The sequence below is a fragment of the Delphinapterus leucas genome, chromosome 6 (assembly GCF_059928025.1).
Source record: "Delphinapterus leucas isolate spDelLeu-1000000601 "Yukka" chromosome 6, BTC_Dleu_Yukka2, whole genome shotgun sequence".
NCBI lineage: Eukaryota > Metazoa > Chordata > Mammalia > Artiodactyla > Monodontidae > Delphinapterus > Delphinapterus leucas.
Genome location: NC_143134.1, coordinates 92,259,877 through 92,280,195, shown reverse-complemented (window position 1 = coordinate 92,280,195; position 20,319 = coordinate 92,259,877). Strand labels below are relative to the sequence as shown.

At 51.5% G+C, this 20,319-nt stretch overlaps 1 protein-coding gene across 1 annotated transcript in view; it reads right to left on the bottom strand.

Annotated features, from left to right (window-relative positions):
- The window catches only part of COL15A1 (collagen type XV alpha 1 chain), a 103,765-nt gene that overhangs the window by 49,407 nt on the left and 34,039 nt on the right, over window positions 1-20,319 (bottom strand). Inside the window, exons 3-11 of the mRNA XM_089912542.1 lie at window positions 19,764-20,311; window positions 18,320-18,394; window positions 16,769-16,849; window positions 11,432-11,579; window positions 8,137-8,246; window positions 5,300-5,455; window positions 3,934-4,086; window positions 1,927-2,070; window positions 1,270-1,410 (exon numbers count right to left, since the gene is read on the bottom strand). Coding sequence (XP_089768668.1) covers window positions 1,270-1,410; window positions 1,927-2,070; window positions 3,934-4,086; window positions 5,300-5,455; window positions 8,137-8,246; window positions 11,432-11,579; window positions 16,769-16,849; window positions 18,320-18,394; window positions 19,764-20,311 — 1,556 coding nt within the window. The remainder of the gene's footprint in view (window positions 1-1,269; window positions 1,411-1,926; window positions 2,071-3,933; window positions 4,087-5,299; window positions 5,456-8,136; window positions 8,247-11,431; window positions 11,580-16,768; window positions 16,850-18,319; window positions 18,395-19,763; window positions 20,312-20,319) is intronic.

Below are 20,319 nucleotides of genomic sequence, written 5' to 3'. Positions count from 1 at the left end.
ATGCACTGAGTCAGTGAGAACATCAATGAGTGAATGAATAAAAAATAAAGAGACCAAGCAGTGCTTAATGACCGCCGGGCGCTGCAGCCGTGGGCATTCAGGATTCACAGCCAGCTCTCCGGTGTCCTGTTCCACAGCCCTCCCATCCCAGGTCAGCCCTGGAGCGCTGTGGCCAAGGGACCACATGTCTGTAATTTGAGTCAAGGCTCTGAAAGCATGTGTGACCAAGTGTTGCTCGGGGAACTGGGAGGCCCAAGCTGGTCACCAATCAAATTCTTTCCTTTAAAAATATTGACACTTAGGGCTTCCCTGGTGGCGCAGTGATTGGGAGTCCGCCTGCCGATGCAGGGGACACGGGTTCGTGCCCCGGTCCGGGAAGATCCCACATGCCGCGGAGCGGCTGGGCCCGTGAGCCATGGCCGCTGAGCCTGCACGTCCAGAGCCTGTGCTCCGTAACGGGAGAGGCCACAACAGTGAGAGGTCCGCGTATCGCAAAAAAAAAAAAAAAAAAAAAAAAAAAAATATATATATATATATGTATTGACACTTAAATGGCAATTTAATTCCCCAGTTCACACAAGCCCATGCTGAGGACCAGCTCTGGGTTTCCCACTTCTAAAATACAAAGTCACAGCCCTTAAGTGGTGACAACCTCGCACCTGTGCATAGAACTTTCCGAACATTCCCTGACCTGCATTCTGACTTGACCTCACAGCCACCCTCTTCTACAGATGAGGAAACTGAAGCCCAAAGAAAGGGATTTGCGTGAGGTCGTACAGTTGCAACCCAAAAACTCGTGTTGGAAGGGACCTGAAGGTGACCCTCTGCCCCCTCCCCCCCCCCACACACACAAACACACCTCTGATGCTTCTATTTCCTCTACAGTCCCTGCCACATCTTACAAGCTTCCCCACCTCCAGGATGGAATCTAATGACACTTGAGATGGGCCTTTGTATCTTTAGGCAGCTCTGCCTGTTAGAAAGCTCTCATTCCAATTAAAGAAGTGGGCAATTTGGGACACAAAGCCAGGTGCCCTAGGTTTTTACCTCTTGCTTCTTCTTCTCCACAAACTGCAGCTTCCTTGTGCGTTCCTAGGTTGGAGGACCCTCAAAACCCCAAATTCTGCATTTTGCGAACCAAAATGAAAACCTCCCTCTAGGAAAGCCAGGAGCAGGCCCCTCCCATGCCTCTGGTCTTTCGTTTTCTCCTCTGTAAGACCAGCCAAGTCAAATATTCATGCCTCTATGCAAAATGAAATCTTCACTTACCGGAGGGACTCCTCTTTCAGGAACTACTGTGGGTATGGGAAGCGGGGGCCCCTCAGGGAGAGCGCCACCCAACTCTTCTGCCCCAGCCGTGGGAAGGGGCTGCTCTGTTGTGGCTGCCGCTAAGTCTTCATCACCAGGACCCTGAGAAGCCAAACCAACACGATGAATCAAGTCACCTCACCCATGATGCAATGTGCACACTGCTGCTGGGGAGTTTCGTTGACTTTCCTTTCAGTGGCACTAGCCCAATTTCAAAGCACTTCCCTACCTACAACTGTCATTACACCCAACACACTCACAGAAGCACAGACTCATAATCCCCTTCTGAAACATGCATCTCCTCTAAACCCCCTCCCCAGTCACGGTGCTTACTGCCTCTCACCCCAGCAATGCTGTCTAACTTTGGACCACATTCCGAGAAAGTTCTCCTTGGACAAAGATGGGGGTAGAGGGTCAGGACAAAGCCTGCTCTCCTGACCCCCTCTGCTATGCTCCTTCAGTTACATCCTGCCTCCCTCTGGTTGGTGCCGACCCAGATAAATGCTCTAACGAAGCTGCCTGTGCATTTGGCTCTGGGAAGGCCGGCAACTGCTCCTGTCTCGTGACCCTGACCTCTCTTCCCACTGTGAGCCAGAGAGGATGCTAGGAGACACTTACAGAAGTGACTACTTGCTTGGGGGCCGCTGTGGCTGTGAGGGGAACCAGGCCATCAGTGGGGAACCCGCTGGCCTCCTCTTCCTCAAAAGTGCTGAGGGGCACTTTTGCTGTAGCTATTGTTAAGCTTTCTTCACTGATTGGACCCTGAAATGAAATTGGCATAAGGGATCATGACACTTCATCCACACCCCTGGTTGGTGGGTGTGTGATTATGGGGAGGAACCTGCTGAGGCCATCACACACCTCTCAGGTCATCCCCTCCCTGCCCCGGAGTACCCTCCAGCACACCTCTGCCGCGTGCTTTGGCCCAAACCTGCGCATCCTCAGGAACTGGCACTCCCTACCTCCGCAGGAAGCCCTTCTATCTCCAGACAGCTCTGCTAGTTAAGTTCTAATTTCTGTTGAGTAAAGACTTGGTAAAACTGGGACCTGAACCCTAGTTTTCTCACCCTGTGACAAGGGATTTGCCTTTAAAGAAGAAGGAAAGGTAAGGAGGGAGGGAAGAGAGATGAAGGAGAAGAAAGAGAAGAGGAAGAAGAAGCAGGAGAAGGTGGTGGTGATGATTTGTTAATTACAATAATCCATGTAACTGCCAAGTGGCCTTGGGAGCTCCGTCACGTGGCCAGGGCATACCTTCCCCACTGTAAGGTTTCCTTGTCTGGACATTAGACCAGAGGTGAAGGGCTGGGAGTGAATGTGTGGAATGATCTCAAAGGCCAGTGTCGACATGTGATGGCCTGACAACCCCCTCGTTTCACTCACTCAGCAAACATCTACTGAGTCCCCAACATCAGCTGGGATGAAGACAGATCAATGAGCAAGATGTATGTGATCCCTGGCCTCACAGAGCCTCCAGCCTGGAAGGGAGCCAGTTGTGATGAGGCCTTCCGAGGAGACGTTTGGGGTACCGTGAATGTGTCTAACAGGGAGACTTCACAGCCTGGGAGGCACCTCCCTGATGAAGCGGTGTTTGAGCTGAACTCTAAAGGACAAGCAGGAATTAAAGGAGGGAAGAAGAAGGAGGAAAAGGTTCCAGGCAGAGAGGGGAGGATGTGGGAAGATTCTAAGGCAAGAAGGAAATAGGTATGCTCAAGAAACTGAAAGAAGGCCAGTGACGCTGGAGCGCCAAAAGCAGGGACAGTGGCCCAAGATGTGGCCCTAGAGGCTGGCGAGGCCAGACCCTGCAAGCCGTGGAGGCCAGGTGCGGGAGCGGGGTCTGCAGCAAGGACAATGGTCCACAGAGGGCTGCCCCCACCAGGAGGAGCCGGGGGCAGAGAGGATGGAGGAGGCCAGGAAGGGCCTTAACCATTGCCTGGGCTGGGGATGCGGTGTCTCGGTACAGGGGGCTGGCGTTGGAGAAGGGTAGAAGGAGGCAGATCTGTGATGTGCTGGGGTAGAAAAATCAACAAGACTTGACATGTGACAGAACGTGGAAGTAAGGAAGAGGGAAGAGAATTCTGGATTAGGCAGCTGGGGGATGATGGTTCCATCATCTGAGATGGGAACACAAAAGGAGTGGAGACAGGAGTCTAGGTTTGAATCTGTTGAGTCTGAGTGTCCTAGGATACTTGCATCCTGTCTTCAGGAGTTGGGAGCAGTGTCTCCGTGAGGCCTGAGGAGAGGGCTGAGAAGGCCTGGCCATGCCCTTGGACCCCGCCAGGGCCTGCCTGCACCTGGACCCTCCACTGAGCTCTGACAACCTGTGCTTGCACCCAGAAACGGGCATGGTGATGCCCGCCATCACCTCCTCTGCTCACACCCAGCACTCCTCCACCCCAGCTCCCGAGCCCTGCATCAGCCTGCGCTATGCCCACGCCTCCAGGGCCCACAGTACACTCACCAGGCACCGGCAGACTCCACCTCTGAGGGAGTATTTGGTCAGAGAGGTGTCCCCTCCCCATTCAGGTTCTTCTGGATTTGCTGAACAGAATGGAGACCGGCCCCCTGAGAAGGCCAGGATCCGCTCCCAACTGTGACCTCAACTTTCCAGCACGTTATACTCCTTACCAAAGTGACCCCTTCCCCAGGGTCCTGAGTGGGCATGGAGAGGGTCAGTCCCCCGCTGGGCACACTGCTGGCCTCTGCTTCCCCGGCACTGCTGACGGGCACCTCGGCCTCCCCTGCTGCTGTCGCTGCTGAACCTTCTTCGTTATCTGGACCCTGAATAGGAAGACGTCACAAAGGGGCCCCATCACTGATCCGCTGTGCTGTGGCCAGAGGAAGCTAAAACTGCCCTCCCCGAGGTTACTGATCATTGTGGTGACAGATCCAATAGATGCTTTCCAGGCCTTTACTCACTGGGACTCTTGGCAGGAGGTGACATCGTTGGCCACTCCCAGAGCAAGAAAATACCACCCCTGACCCAGACCTAGACACAGCCTCCAAACCCACCCCCTCCCCCCGAGGCTTGCTTCCCCCAATCTTTCTAAGATCCTACTGTGACTACATCACTTCCTGCTTTAATACACTTCATTCCACATATTGCGTTGATATACGATATTTGCTTTTCTCTTTCTGACTTAATTCACTCTGACTTCTGTATATACAGCAGAAACTAACACAACATTGTAAAGCAACTACACTCTAATAAAAAATTTTTTAAATAAATAAGTAAAAATGAGAGCAAAAAATATTTTTAATAAATAAGTAAAAATGAGAGCAAAAATAAATAAAAGTTATATATTATTTAAAGGAAAATGAGCTAAGATCAAATAATTGAGTTTGAGGTCACTCATGCTTTACTGAAAGCTGAAATTAAAGAGCATGTATAAAATCTGGGAAAAAAAAAAACACCCTTCAGTGACTTCCCATTTCTGCTGGACACTCAGGCTCCGTCTCACGGCGTCCACGGTCTCAGAGGCTTCTCTAGCCACATTTCCCCTTCCCATTGCTCACACCGGGCCCCACAGCCATGCTGCGCTTGTTTAGGTCTGTGTGTGCTCCTGTTGATGCCTCTAGGCCTTTGCTCCTTCTGGCTCACCTCCCGAACACACGTCTCACCCCATCACTTCTAAGCATCCCTCTGGTCTCGCCTTCAGCCTCCTTTCCCCAGGAAGGCTTCCTGGCCCCCCGAGTCTGGGCTCTGGGCCCCTTTTGATGCTCCCCTGTGCTTCTATTGTCCCTCTTCCCTCTCTGTTCCCAGGAGCTGGGTCTATCCTATTCACCTGGAGCTCAGCACAGCACTCCACAAACACCTGCTGAATGAGTCAACAGAGGCCTCGGCCTCTAAATCAGTGTCTACTGGGACTCGGCCCCACAAGGATGTCACTCTGTCCTTTGCAAAGAGGTGAGGAAGGCCAGTGACTGCTCCCACCTGAGATGCAACCAAACTCCAAAAGCAAGTGAAGCAGAGCATGTACTCTGAGCTAATTACCAGAGTGACCCCTTCCCCAGGGTGCTTGGTGGACATGGAGAGGGTCAGTCCCTCAGTGGGCACACTGCCGGCCTCTGCTTCCCTGGCAGTGCTGATGGACACCTCGGCCTCCCCAGCTGCTGCTGTTGCTGCCAAACCTTCTTCCATATGTGGACCCTGGGAACAAAGGCATCACTAGGGACCACGTCACTTGCCCATGCCCCCGAGCAAGGTGGCTGTGGCTGGAGAAGACTGACTGCCTGTGTCCTCCGGCCGCTTGCATTTCTGTAGCTTCTTTCCTCAAGGCACTTTGTTATCTGTGATGTTACCCCAGCTCCACAACAGTCCCAGAATCCCTGTGGCAGGAGAGACTGCAAGGCACATGTGTCTCCCATGTGATTCCAAGCATCTGTTTGCCACACCAGTGACTGGGAGATCAGTGCCTCCCGAGACACATATAGTTATGCCTCCTGCTATAGCGCTAGACACTTCAATCTAGACCTGTCTTCCTCCCTGTGACCTCCCCTACGTGCGCATCCAGGAGCCATAAGAACAGGGCAAGTGTCTTCGTCCATGACGGTGCTCCAGCGGTACGCAGGTGGCAACCCCGCCCTCATCAGCCTTCTCCAGACTGGACACCCCCCTCTTTCCCTGTGACTCAGTTTCCGCGGGAAATTCACAGGCAGATTCTCTGAAGGTTACACAGCAGATGCAGGAAATGGCAACAGAGAGCAGCTTTGGCTGTTGGTGTCACCAAACCGACTATGTTTTATGTTTCACAAAGGTTTGTTTTTTAAAAAAATTTGGGTGGGGTTTTGCTTCATTTTGCTGCAAAAAGTAGTTCTTTGGTTTTTTTTTTTGTTTTTCAGCCACACCTCATGGCTTGCGGGATCGACCAGGGATTGAACCCTGGCCCCGGCAGTGAAAGCCTGGAATCCCAAACACTAGGCCACCAGGGAACCCCCCAAAAATGTAGTTCTTTTGGATACTAAAAACACTAGGCTGATCAGAGTTAGACATATTTCTTTGCTGAAGGACTTCTCAGAGCCTTCTCTGTAAGAAGAATACAGAGTGGATCATTCCCCAAACTTACTGGCCTATAGAACCATTTTTCCATATAACATCAAATCCTTACAGAATTATTGTCCCCTCAAAACAGAGAAAAGATGATGTCATAGGATTTTAAAATGAGATTTTTTTTCTGACTCAATGTCAGCTAAAGCCCCAAAGTACAATTCCATAAGCCTCAGGTAACCTCCGTGTTCTAAAAAAAGGAGCCAGACGACTTACATGGGACAGGCAAAGAGAATGAAATGGAATCAGTTCTATCAGCATTCGCCCACCACCTGCCTTCGGCTATGTAAGAAAAGGTAAAGAACTCATTTAGGGGTTGAGTGCTTAGAGACTTTTGTAAGAATTCCTTTGGAGACAATTTTCTGCGTGCTGTGGCTCCCCCCGGCCCCCACCACAAACCATTTGGTGAGCTGGGTATGTAGTGTTTGGACTTTGGGAGGCAAAGGGACTGGTGTTTGATTCCCTCTAGGGAAATACCAAAGGCAAAAGCAGGGAGCCATCCAGACAGAGTCAAGAGAGAGAGACAGAGACATCTGCTCTGCAGTTGTTTTCCTGGTGAATGACTGATATGACCCTTCCAAAGGGAGCCAGCTAAGCCATCTGGAGATGGACTCCCACCCAAAGGGCCCCCTAGAGGATCAGCGTGACCAGCACGGGGTGGAAGCCCAGGCGGAAGTTAAAAGGCCAAAAATGGACTTGGGTCCTAGATTCCCTGCAGGAGGACCTCTAAGGAATCACAAAAGTCCCCGTGAGAGAATGTTCCAGCAGCCAGATATCTTCCCCACAAAAGGCCCAGATCACTGTCTGACCAGCCACATAAAACTGTGTCGTGGGGCTTCCCTGGTGGCGCAGTGGTTGAGAGTCCGCCTGCCAATGCAGGGGACATGGGTTCGTGCCCCGGTCCGGGAAGATCCCACGTGCTGCGGAGCGGCTGGGCCCGTGAGCCATGGCCACTGAGTCTGAGCGTCCGGAGCCCGTGCTCCGCAATGGGAGAGGCCACAACAGTGAGAGGCCCGCGTACCGCAAAAAATAAAACAAAAAAAACAAAAAAACGGCGTCGTTTTCTCCAGGTGGGCCAGACTTTCGGTGAGGGGGGGAGTGATGAGAGGGAGGAGAAAGAAGTAAGAAAACAGAGAGGAAATATCCCTAACCATGCTTCCTTCCCTGCCTGGCTCCTGGTTATATTTGTATTTTTATTGAATTTTTGATATTATGCTGCAGGGATTTTGGAAATACCTGTGAAAATAGGCTGTTACCAGGTAGTAACTGGGAGAGGAGAGAAGTGTCTTGAGTTTTCACCCCAGGATAGGGGAAAGAATGAGCTGACACAAGGTTTTTAGCAGAGGCCACAGGTGAGAAACATAATTTGCTTTAATTTGGCACCCTCCCTGTGTCCAGCATTTAAACAACTGGCTTTGCAAATGTAAAAGCCAATTACCAAACAATAGAGCAAACACACCTGCAATTAATCTCATTCTCTCTTGAAGGGGCTCAAAGGGCAGAAGAGGCTGTGCATCTTCACAACAAGAGGGATTGAGAACCCAGCATGCATCTCCCGGCAGGTTTGAGGACCTGCCTCTCCTCCCCTGTCCTGGTGCATCCCTGGGGAGACTCTGGGGCCCTGGGACTCCCGCCTTCTCTGTACCAGCAGGAGGGAGGCAGTCTCCCTGATATTCAACTAAAACCCTTGTGACTCTCTATGGTGCCCAAGACAAGTCACCATCAAGTCTGAAATAAGCAAGCAAATGTACTACTGACTCAGACGAAATTTACCATTCACTTACCTCTTCAGTGACATGAAGGAAGGCCCCATCCCCCGAGCCAGTGTCAGTAATGGGGGAACCATCCACAGTATCAACTGTCTCCAGTGTGTCATTCAGGATCTCACCAGACCCTACAGGAAGCAGGCATTTTGCACTTAATAACTGCATTTTGCAAATGAAAAAGAATGTGGTCTCTCTTCACCTATGACTTGAAAAGATGTCCATAATACAGGATTAAGAGGGAAAAAATGTTGCAGAAAATCTGACAACGAAAGGCAGTATTACATGGTGGTTTCGATCACAGGCTCTGGCACCAACTATAGGGTGAGAACACTGCTTTGCCACTTACTAGGAATGTGACCTGTGGCGAGACATTTACCCTGTGGCTCAGGTTCCTTGCCTATAAAGAGGGGATCATAATTCCTATCTCCTAGGGTCATTTTGAGGATTATGTGTTACAAGGATTAATTAAACTAATGCAAGAAAGGCACTGAGGACAGTGCCTGACATATAGTTAACAAGGGATAAATGTTCATTGTCAGTGTGGTTCTACATTTGTAAAAGGAAGAAAAACTATATATGAGAATACATGTTTTATCATCATTATATATATTATCATTATATAATTAATATATTAATTATTATATATAACATATAAAATATATAGATAATTATGTATATATGTGTGTGCAGATAAACCACACATACTAGGCTAAACCACAGTACTTAACAGTATTGGTTTCTTCCAGAGGACATCAAAGGAAACTATTTTTTTGATTCATACAACTCGGCATTGATTGAACTGTTACCACAAGCACATATTTCTTTTGCAATTTAAAAAAACAAATGGAGTCCTAAAGCAAAGAAAAAGACATTATACTAACATGAATGCCTGCCTGTTACAGGCTGGGCTGCAGGCTAAGCACATCCCACACACTGCCTCCTGGAAGTCTCCAGCTGGCCCATCTGTCCTACCCACAAGCACCTCCATACCACCTCGCAGCAGGTGGGCAGAACCAAGGCAGGAATCCTACGTTTTCAGTATCCCCACTATCACCCCACGGTGTGTGTCCTGCTCTGATCTGCACACTAGCACCTTGTGATTATTAATCCCGTCTTGCAGAGAAGGAACAAGGTCCCACATAAGAGGCTGCGAGGGCCCTGAAGCCAGCCCTTTCCACACACACTGTGCTCATGCACGTCCCATGGTAAGGACACTGTCGAGGGGGAGGTGATGAAATATTCAAGGGACCCTGTGCCCACATGCACTTAAAAGACTGAATGCCCAGCAGTGGTCAGTCTCTCACCGCTCTCTCGTCCTCCCTGATCTGACCACCAGGGGGTGCTGTGCTAGCAGGCAGAGTGACCCCAGGCCTCTGAGTCCCCGCCCCTTGGAGGACCGAGTTGGGGGCGGGGGGGACCAAGGTCCTACGCCAAGATGGTGTCAGGGACCCTTGGGATAAAACTCTTGGGAGGCTTTCCCTAGCCAGGGACAGGGCTCGGGGTTCAGCCCCTTCCTCCTCACTGAGCTGTCTGCTCAACAAGAATGAGGATCTCTAGCCAGCTCTGCTGTTTCTGCTTGGCCTTCTGTCTGCCACAGAAGTAATCTGGCACATGCCAGGGAACAGGCGAGCTGTGCTTAGTCTGGGTCCTGCCTCCTATGCACTCACCCCTCAGTTTAGGGGAGGCCCTCGCCTCCTGGCCCTGCAGCCTCTGCCCCCTCCTAAGCCCCTCTCTCTGAGATCCTAATTCCCCCCAGGAGAGCAGCATGTGCAATTCACAAACCACTTCCACACCCGCAGCCACAGCATTCAGTCCTCTCATCCAGCCGGGAGGCAGGGGTTGTGAATGCTCGCAGTGGACGCCGGAGGAATCCAAAGCTTGGAAACGCTGAGCAGCTTGCCCACGCCCAACAGCAAAGAGGTGTCTGAGCAGGGTTTCCGTCCAAAGGGTCTCATCCAGCGGTCTTTCCATGGCTACAGCCTGACTCCTTGCTGGTATTGTAACTTTATTAAATTATTATACAATTGTTTTCTATTCAGTACTATATACCTTCTCTCACAGACAGACTTCCCAAGTTTAGTTGTTAAAATAATATTCATTTACTGAGGACAGAAGTAAAAGGAATAATGATACATAGGATTTTAGAAGACATAAAATACCGAAGTACAAAAGAAAATAAAAACCACCTACAATCCTGCCACCCAGAGATAACCACTCACAACATTTTGTTGTATATTATTCTAACACACACACACACACACACACACACACACAGTGCTCTACATGGTTATATATAAATAGATATAAATAACATATATTCAAATTTAGGGTCACAGCACACATATAGTTTTGAAAGCTGCTTTTCTTGTGGAGTACACCATGATCACGTCTCTGGGTCATTAAATTTTCTGTGTCACCAATTCCAGGGCTGTACATGTGAATGTGGGCAGTCTGGGTTGTTTTTGACCTTGTACCTAAATCTCAGTGCTCTGGTGTTGGCTGTAACTTCAGTTTGAATGGTTACCCCTCTGATAAAGGGCAGAAAATGCAGGCCGATTTCCGGCCATGCTGCTGCCTGGGGGATGCTGTCAGATCCTGGGCTTCTGCCAGGGCTCCTCTGTATGGCTGGGCAGGGGTGAGAGCCCTGGATGGGTAGTCAGGAGGCCAGCTCTGCCCCCAGGGCCTGCCAATGACCTCCTGGGTGTCTGCCCCTCTTTGGCCATCAGTTAGATTCCCACATGTGCCAACAGGAGTTTAGATGGCCTGATCCTCAGAGAGTCGGCGAGTTTGTGGCCAAGGCCGGAAAGAGTAGGGATTCTGGAGTCAGGCCTGGGCGCTGGCTCAGTCCCACCACTCACTAGCTGTGTGACTGTGGGCACATCACTCACCTTTCCAAGCATCCGTTTTTCCATCTGTAAAATACTAGCTAATACTAGCGACTAGTAGACATGTTGTCAGGATTGGAGGGGAAGTATGTAAACACTTGGCACACAGTAGGTATTTAATAAGCAGCCACAATTATCACAAGCTTTTCACACCCCAGGCCCTTCTGGAGGGGTGGAGTCTGGGGGTTAAAAGTTCTGGCATCCAAGATTAAACACCAGCTTTGCCATTTAGGAGCCGTGGAGCCTTGGCTGGGTGACATAACCTCTCTGTGACTCGATTTCCCCATCTTGTTTGGGAAATGAGGGTGATTATAGTCCCTTCCTCAGGGGGTTGAGGGGAAGCTCAAGTGAGATGCTCTCTATCACATACATCACCCAGTCGTCACTCAACAAAACCCACTGCGTATGAAGGTGCATCGGGGACTTGCCTTGCTTGGGGCTGCTGTGCGGGACGGTGCTCATGGTGGTGGTTTCCTGGGGCCCCTCAGGTACAGGTTCACCGGAAAGCTCTGCATCCTCAGAGGGAGAAGACAGGGTTGGAGGTGTGTTTATGGGGCCAACTCTTGCTTCTCTAGACTGCAGGGGAAATGAGACCCAAAGGATTTACTTAGCAGGAGAGCAGAAAAGACGGCAGTGGGTATCACTGGAGAAAACAGTATCTCCACAAAAGCTGAATAAACCCAGAAGAAAACCTAGACCTGCCTATTGTGCACCTGGGCGATCACTGGGCCGCCCAGGCCCTAAAAAAGGTGTATGTTAGGGTAATTAAATTTTGTTCAGTTTACAGCAAGACTCTGATACTCTTGGCTGAAGCTCTTTGAGCACAGAGACCATATCCCTGTGATCCCTGCATCCCAGGCCAGCACAGAGGAGGTGTTCAGTAAAGACGCGTTAAAGGGAGGGAGGGAGGGAGGCAGGGAGGGAGGGAGGCAGGGAGGGAGGGAGGGAGGGAGGGAGGGAGGGAGGGAGGAAGGGGCTTGTGCTCAATAAAAGCTGTATAAATCCAATCCCAGAGGTACACTGGTCCTGTATACCTATGAAAAAAAAGATGGGTATGGTTTCCTTTCTAGGAAACTTCAGCTTCTGTGTAACTTTTCCAAAGCCAGTCAATGTCTTCACCACCTTTACCAACTAGGAAAAAGCAAACAAACCCAAAACCCCAACAGTTGGAAACAGAGCAGTTCAGAGAGCTAGGCAGAAATCCTGATAAAGGGCAGCAAAGGTCATCCCCAGACCCAGGATCGGGGAGCAGCTCCTGAGACCCAGGGCTCGTTAGTGGTCAGATAGTCTCGTCACTTTCTGAGCTCAGGGGGCTAGGGCGAGTGGAGGGATCCTACCGACCAGTGTGGGACCTGTGGTATGAGCACGAAGCAACTAAGACACTAAGATTGCAGGGTAAATTTCTTACCATACCTATCACTTACCTATCCTGACTAATAACAGAAGGTTATTTCCTTAATGTCAGAACCTAGTATATAAATGATGACTCTCTGGTCCATCAGAACAAGGAAGATTCTTATGCGCCCCATAACTTAGGATTTAATGGTTCAGTTCTTATAACCAAACTCGAGTCAAATCCCAGCTCTCCACTTATTAGCTATATTATATTGAGCAACTCATATAACCTCACGGAGCCTCAGCTTCCTCCTCCGTAAAATGGGGCCAATAATAACTACTTAAAAGTTATAAAATGCATGGAGGTGCTTGGCATAGGGCCAGGCCCATAGTATGAGCCCATAAATGGTAGCTATCATCAACATCCCTAGATGTGATTTCTCTGGGTGTTAATATTAAAGGTGACTATCGTTTTGCTCAACTGTACTTGTAGTTTTTTCCATAATGAATACGGAATACTTGTGTACTAAAAAAAAGATATAGTCTACTGTACCTTAAAATCTCCAGGGTGAGGGCAGAGATGGAAGGCTTCAAGAAGTTGAGCCTTGAAGAATGAACAGTTTCAGAGAACAGGGATAGAAGGAGGCATTGAGGTGAGAAAGGACACAGCACTGCCAGGACCTGACAACCTGTGCTTGGCCAGGGTTCGAGGATGGAAGCAGGGGGATAAAGCCTGGGGAGGCAGAGAGAGGGAGGGGGCTGGCTCTTAGGTGAGAAGTCTGGCCTTAAACCAGAGGCAACAAACTGTGTCCCTTTGGGTATCAGGATGGGGGACATGTGGGCAGGTGTGTACTTTAGGGAGTTCACCCTGGTGTCAATGAGAGCATGGATTTGGGGTATTGAAGTTTAGGCCAGGAGACCAGGAGGGTGCACTAAAGAAGCCCAGTGAGGCAGGAACCAGGGGGGTATAGTGGGAGCAGCAAGCAGTCACCGCCCCCCAACCAAGGAGAGGCTGGGAAGAAGACCAAGTTAGAACTCCCCATTCCCCAGCTGCATGGTGGTCTAGCAAGGCGGTAAGGACCCCTGCCCCAGGCAGGTTCCTCTCCTCTCCCTGCCAAGGGTTGGGGGAAGCCACTTTACCATGGTTCCGTAGCCTGGAGCAAGACTGCTGGTGGCTGGAAGCCAAGTGGCTTTATAAGGGGCTTGGGATTTGAGATGAGGCAGGTAGGGCAGGTGAGCGTACGGGAAACACAGGACAGTCAGGTAAGGGTGGGCTGAGCTCAGTAACTCAAGGTGGCAAAGTTTGAGTTATATGAAATCACCAACTCCAGCCTCTCAGCTAAAAACCTCTTCTGGCAAAACCCCAACAAGGCAGCCATGAAGCCTGGGTTCAGGGCAGAGCTGGTGAGCTGACCCTCAGCAGTCAGGGTCAGGTGTCCTGTCTCCAACAGGCTGCTGCTGGTTTTCAGGCGTTAGTGTGAATGGAGAACCAGTGTGGCCTGTGACAAAATGGGAATGTCAAGCCTTAAGAGTTTTTAATTAAAATGTGGTAATTTGGGCTTCCCTGGTGGCGCAGGGGTTGAGAGTCCACCTGCCAATGCAGGGGACAGGGGTTCGTGCCCCGGTCCGGGAAGATACCACGTGCCGCGGAGCAGCTGGGCCCGTGAGCCACGGCCGCTGAGCCTGCGCGTCCAGAGCCTGTGCTCCGCAACGGGAGAGGCCACAACAGTGAGAGGCCCGCGTACCACAAAAAAAAAAAAAAAAAAGTTGTAATTTGCTGGCCCACGTTCAACACATATTTCCTGAGGCCCTACTGTGTGCCATGTCTTGGCTGATCCCCAGGATATAGAAGTGAGTAAATAAGAAGGGCATCTGTCCTTAAACTGCTGGACTACAGGGGAGATGCAGACCCAGACCCAACTAACTGTGATGAATGTGACACTTGGGATTGCCGGAGTGAGAGTCACGCGTGAGGAGGGCAGCGTGGCCGTGGCCTCCAATGATGGGCTATGGACTGGATCCTGAAGGAGTGGGAATTGGCCAGGCAGAGACAGGGGTGGGCAAGGGCCCTCCGGGCAAACAGAACCTGCAGGAGCCAAGGCACAGATGAGGAGTGAAAGGGTGTGGTGTGTTGGGAATCTGTGAGCATTTGGGTGTGGGTGGAAGAGAGGTCCTGGCTGTGGCGCAGAATCACCTGCAGAGTTTTGTGTAAGTATGGACCATCAGATTTTACTCCAGACCTACTGAATCTGAATGTCCAGGTATGCAGCACAGGCAAGAGGCTTTTTTTAAGACCCTCCCCCAGCACACACACCCCTACACGCACACATACGCACAACACATACAAGTACACATACATACACACACAGACATATATACACACAGACACATATGGACACATAAATAAACACACACACACACACACACACACACACACACACATACACACACACACACACACACGCTCAGGACTTTGATGCACAGCCAGGGCTGAGAACCCTAAGGTATTAATTCTAACTCGGCAAAGACAGAACTTTCCAGAAATGGAAAGGTGTGTCAGCAGATGCTGACTTAGCAGGGGGAAGAATTGGGGAGCAGGGACTCCTACCCTAAATGGGGAAGGAGGCCAGGAGGGCCTGGCTTTTTAAGGCCCTGATTGCTCAGGCAGTCCATGATTCAGTTCGCTAGTCATGGCTTGTGTCCTGGAGGGCGGCAGGGCTGGAAAGGCTGAGGACAGGCAAGTGAGATTCATTCCAAGAGAGAAGCCAGACAGAGAGGGGAGGGGAATGTCGGAGCCGAGGAGAGTAATTCCCCCACCCTGGAGGGGGCGGGGCAAGGCGGGTGGCCAGGGAGGGGAGCCTTCCAGGAGAGGGTGAAAGGGAGAAGTCCCTAGCTGGGGGTGACATGACTGATAGCAGCCTGGGTCCAGGCTGGAGACCTGGCTCTGCCACCTCCAGGCTGGGCAGCCCCGGGGCAAAGCACTTCACTTGCGTTTACCTCAGTGCCTCCTCTGGGGAATGAATGGAAAACACCACCCTGCAAAGAAGGTTACAGCCCTCCCTGACCAGCACCCGCCTCCATGACATCTCATGCTCCTAAGCCCCACTCCCCTTTCCTCTCCGTCCCTCTGGTACCCTGGGGGCGGGGGGCAGCGTCAGGCTAGAAAGCCCAGGGGACCACGGCTCTGTGCCCTGCTGCCCTATGCCCTGGACATGCCAGTGGGGTGGCCAAGGGCTGATGGACACAGAGGATTGCAACACTGCCCAGAGAAGCCACCCGCCAGTCACCACCTAGGCGGGCACCTTGGACCCTTGACCTTCTCCATCTCAGCTACCCCCAAATCGGCTGTGGCCCTGAGGATGCACCCCTGCAACACCGCCCAGGCCTGCAGCACAGGGCCACGGCCTGAACCCTTGATGGGGCATGAGGGGACCTGTGCTCTAGCCTCAGCTCAGCCACACACCCTAGGGCCAGTCTCCTTCCCTCTCTGGGCCTCAGTTCGCTCATTTGTACAAAGGGCAGTTTTCTGTACACATCTGAACAGAAAGGGGTGACCTTAAAGTCCCTCCCACACTAACAGACTCTGGTCCTGTTCTGCACCACCCACCCTTCTGTCACTGGAGGTCTATAATTTAGAGCCCCCACCTTATTTCTAGCTCCCTGCTTCCTTCTATCAGAGATGAGTCTGTAGGCTGAGCCAGACCAGTCGAGGAGATGGCTGGGGCTTCTGTGCTCAGTGACTCAGACAGTGCCGGCTGTTTTCATTACAACAGGCTCCTTGGTGTCTCCACAGTCTGATTCAGTGCTTTCAAAACCACTTCCTTGTCTTGGCCACGGGGCACATTCCCAGGAGGGAGGAGGCCCACACCACTGGGAGGATGGCTGCCTTTCCCATGGGGCCAGAAACGAGCTCCTGGGAGGACTCTGCATCTCATAGGAGTGGGGGCCCCAACTTCCTTCTCACAGCCAGAGCCCTGAGCAAATGTGACAACAGCCACCGTTCAGGGCCACCTCCCTTGTGCCAGGCACTGGGCCGAGCCCTGCCCCTGCATGGCCTCATCTAACCTCACAAGGACCTCACGAGATAGCACGCTGATTATTGTTTTATGGGAGAGGGGCTGAGGCTCAGAGAGGCTGAGTAAGTCACCTAAGCTCACACAGCTGGGAGGTGATAGAGCACAAAGTTCACCTTTGGACAGCCCTCTCATGGCCACAGCACAGGGTGGCACCCAGGTAACAGTGTTCCCCTGCAGTTGGGATTTTGAAAAATGCCCATTGGCCAGGGTTTTCCTGACCTCCCCAGGTGAACTGTCTCATGAAGTCACAGTTCTGAAAACAGAGACGTCAGACCGGGACTCTGGGTACTCTCTGATATCGCCTAGCCCCCTAAAAGCCAACTAAGAGGACATGGCACAGCATCCAGTACTCACCGGGGCTTGAGTGTAGGTGACGGCTTCCAAGATCTCAGCTACTCTGTCTGTCTCCTGAAGCCCGCTGGTCTCTCCTGACGCCTGTGTGGAGACAAATCATGCTGGGCAGAGGGGGGCAGTTTACAACTGCGGAGTCACAGAAATGAACTCCTGTGGAGGAACGGTGCGTGTGTGAAAGAGAAAGAGAGAGATGGAGATGGATGGAGACAGAGGGAGCGGGATGGAGAAGACAGCATATGTCTTGGCTATTCTTTCTGTTTCCTTCCACGTTTTATTGCTCAAACAAAAAACTACAATCAGTGTAGTCTCTCTAACATACCTACCTGCATTTTGCCCAGGTGCCTTTCAATCTCGATCAAAAGGCACTCCCTCTTTGTACGACTGTCACCAGAATTCCTCACTGGGAGTCGTTACATTTGAAATACATCCTCCCTTTGCTACCTAGTCTTCATGGTTAGCCCCCTAATGGCAGCCAAGACACCCGTATGCCATGATTTTGTAACTTATTTGTGGACCCTTGGGTGGTTTCTGCTTGTTCAATAGCAACACGGAGATGAAGGAATAAATACACACAAAGCTTCCCTTCTTTCAGCGTCACGGGAACGCCAGGCTGGGATCACAGCCTCAGGGAGAGCAAACATTCTCACAGATCCAAGTTCCACCTTGGAGGGGCTTTCCAACGACACTGGCAGCCGTTTTCACTAAATGAATAAAGTCAGCTTATTTTAGCTTTGGGGCTGACACCACCCAAAGAGGGGCAGAAGGTCTAGGAACACGCCACGCTCTGCCCGTCTCCACCTTTCCCGCATTACTGCCATGGCTTCTGCCGGGAACACCTCTTCTTCTTCATCTGGATGACGCTTGCCTGTCACCGGTCAGGCATCAGCTCCTGCCTGACCGGCTTCCCACTGCTCCTCCCCCACCTTCCTGTCCCGACCTGACCTCTAGAATTTGGGTCTGAGGGCCACTCACACTCAGCTCTGTCACTGCAGTTTGGGTGTGTGTGAGCATCTGGAGGATAGAGACAGTTCCCAGTTCATCCCTTTTTCTCCAGCATCTCCCCAGGTCTGTCACCTTGCAGGTGCTCAGTCAATTCTGACGGGAGGGAGGGAGGGAAGGAGGGGGGAAAGGACGCATCTTTTGTCCCCTGCCCACCACCACTGCCCCCCAGCTAAGGAACCGATTCATTTGCCAAGCATAAAAGCTAAATTTAGTTTTGCTTTTATAAGAATTTACACCCAGAATGTCTTTGAGTTTTTACTTTGATTTTAGAATCCTGACACCCTTTCTTGGCAGGAAGTCTGGAAACCACGCCATTGACTGGCACGGCCACGGAAGAACCTAACACCTTAGAAGAAACACAACTCCTCCCCCACACACACCAAAGACATGGCTGAAGTTCTTAAAAATAATAATAAAGCCAAAAAGCCCAAAATAGGACTTGATGCAGTGCTTGCCAAGATGAGAGATTTCAGAGACTCCATGACGTTGGGAATGAAAAATTGCCTGGGCGCCAGCTTCTCTGGCTGCCGGGGGGAGGTAGGGGCTCACCGAGGATTCTTCAGCTTCACACAGCTCCTCGGGAGTCCTGGGGTCACGGTGGATGGTGAGCTGCTGTATAGACCCCTAGGGAAAAGCAGAGGGGTCAGAGGCCACGTCTACAGCACAAGCAGCCGTGGGAAACATGACGTTTTTGTAACAGAGAAGAAGCCGTGAAAGGACAGGTGTGGGGAGTGCCGCCCATAGCCGTGACAAGGAAACCAAGCCACCTCCAGGCCTGTTCTCATTCAGGGGGACGCTCCTTGGGCCAATGTAATATGAGCCCCACTAACTAGAGAGGCCCTTGGAGAGCATGGCGTTCAAAGCGCGGACTAACAGCAGCCTCCTAACTGGTCCCCAGGTCCCCAGCTTGTCAACAACAAGCCCTAAAATGCACGCCTCCCCCACCAGAAAGTGTCTCTCCCCCATGGCTCAATGCTTCCCAGCTGGAAGGACCTGTCCCCAGAGTAGGTGTCCACCAACCTCCCTGCTTCCACTCCGCCTCCCCTCTCCACACCTGACAGCCCGTTCTCCATGACTATCCCCAAGCGAGCGTTTCAAAATTATTCATCCGATTTTAACTTCTTAAAATCCATCTTCCACTGTCCTACAGATAAACCCAAACCCCAGGCCACAGGCCTGTCCTGAATCAGTTGGGAAGGTATCAGTAAGAATAGTGCTGACTAAATGGATAACTACAGTAATTTAGGGATCTGCTTTAGAATGGCTTATTCATAAAAAACATTTTGGGCTTCCCTGGTGGCGGTGGTGGAGAGTCCGCCTGTTGATGCAGGGGACGCAGGTTCGTGCCCCAGTCCGGGAAGATCCCACATGCCGCAGAGCACCTGGGCCCGTGAGCCATGGCCGCTGAGCCTGCGCGTCCGGAGCCTGTGCTCCACAACGGGAGAGGCCACAACAGTGAGAGGCCCGCGTACCGCAAAAAACAAACAAAAAAACATTTTGACAGCAAAATCAGTTTTCCGGTATTTTTTTCAAGTCACATTACCCAAAAGGAGAGAGCGAAACTACCTCACACTCTGGCATCCCAGCTATTCCACCTCTGTAGAAATTACATGCAACTGCCACCCTTTTCCAAAGATAAAATCACTGAAGGATCTAACAAACCTTACCCTTTCTCTAATGCCTTAAAGCACACAAAGTGCTTTCACACAGGCTAGGTCACGTGACTCCACAACCCTGTGGCCTAGGCTTTCTTATCCCTACTTATAGATAAGAAAACACAGAACAGATCAGAGAATCCAGATACTGTCTAAAATCATCAAGCTACACTGAAAACTCAGCGCTGGAATCTAGGCTTTGTGTTCTGGGCCTAGCTTTCTCCCACCAGCATACATGCCTCTTTGAGGACATAAGAATACGATAATAACAAGAATAGCTGCTTGTGTTTGTCGCACGGTGTCCAGAGGCCCCCCTGATCTGCAGGGCTCGGACTCACAGTGAATCTCTCCAGCCCCGTGGCTCCTGCGTTGCCGACGAAGATTCCCGCGCTGGGCTCGAAGGCCAAGACCCGGGAGGACCTCGGGAAGGGGACGTGGCTGTGTTCCTCGCAGTCCACAAGGAGGGCCACTTCCTCCCCCTGGACAACCATGGCAAAGCGGTTCCACCTATGGGTCATCACGGGCACCGGGAAGGCGGCAGCCTCGTGGGACACCTTGGAGCCGGGCTCCGTATAGTAGAGGATGACCCGCTGGCTGCCATCCTCCACCCCTGAGAGCCGCAGGCCCAGGTAGATGACCTTCTGGAAGGCATCTGTGATAGCAAAGAGCACGCCGCCTCGGGCACTGCTGGGCTTCACCATCACGCTGATGGCAAAGTTCCTGAAGAAGGTGGGTGGGATGAGGGTCCTGGCCGGGCGGCCGACGTTGGCACCAGGCCCGAAACTGTAGGCCGGGAAGCCACCATAGCCAGTGACAAAGGACACGGATGAGGGCAGCGGGACGCCGATGAGCTCCGTGAGGTCCAGGTGGCCCTGGGAAGCCAATTCTGCAGGG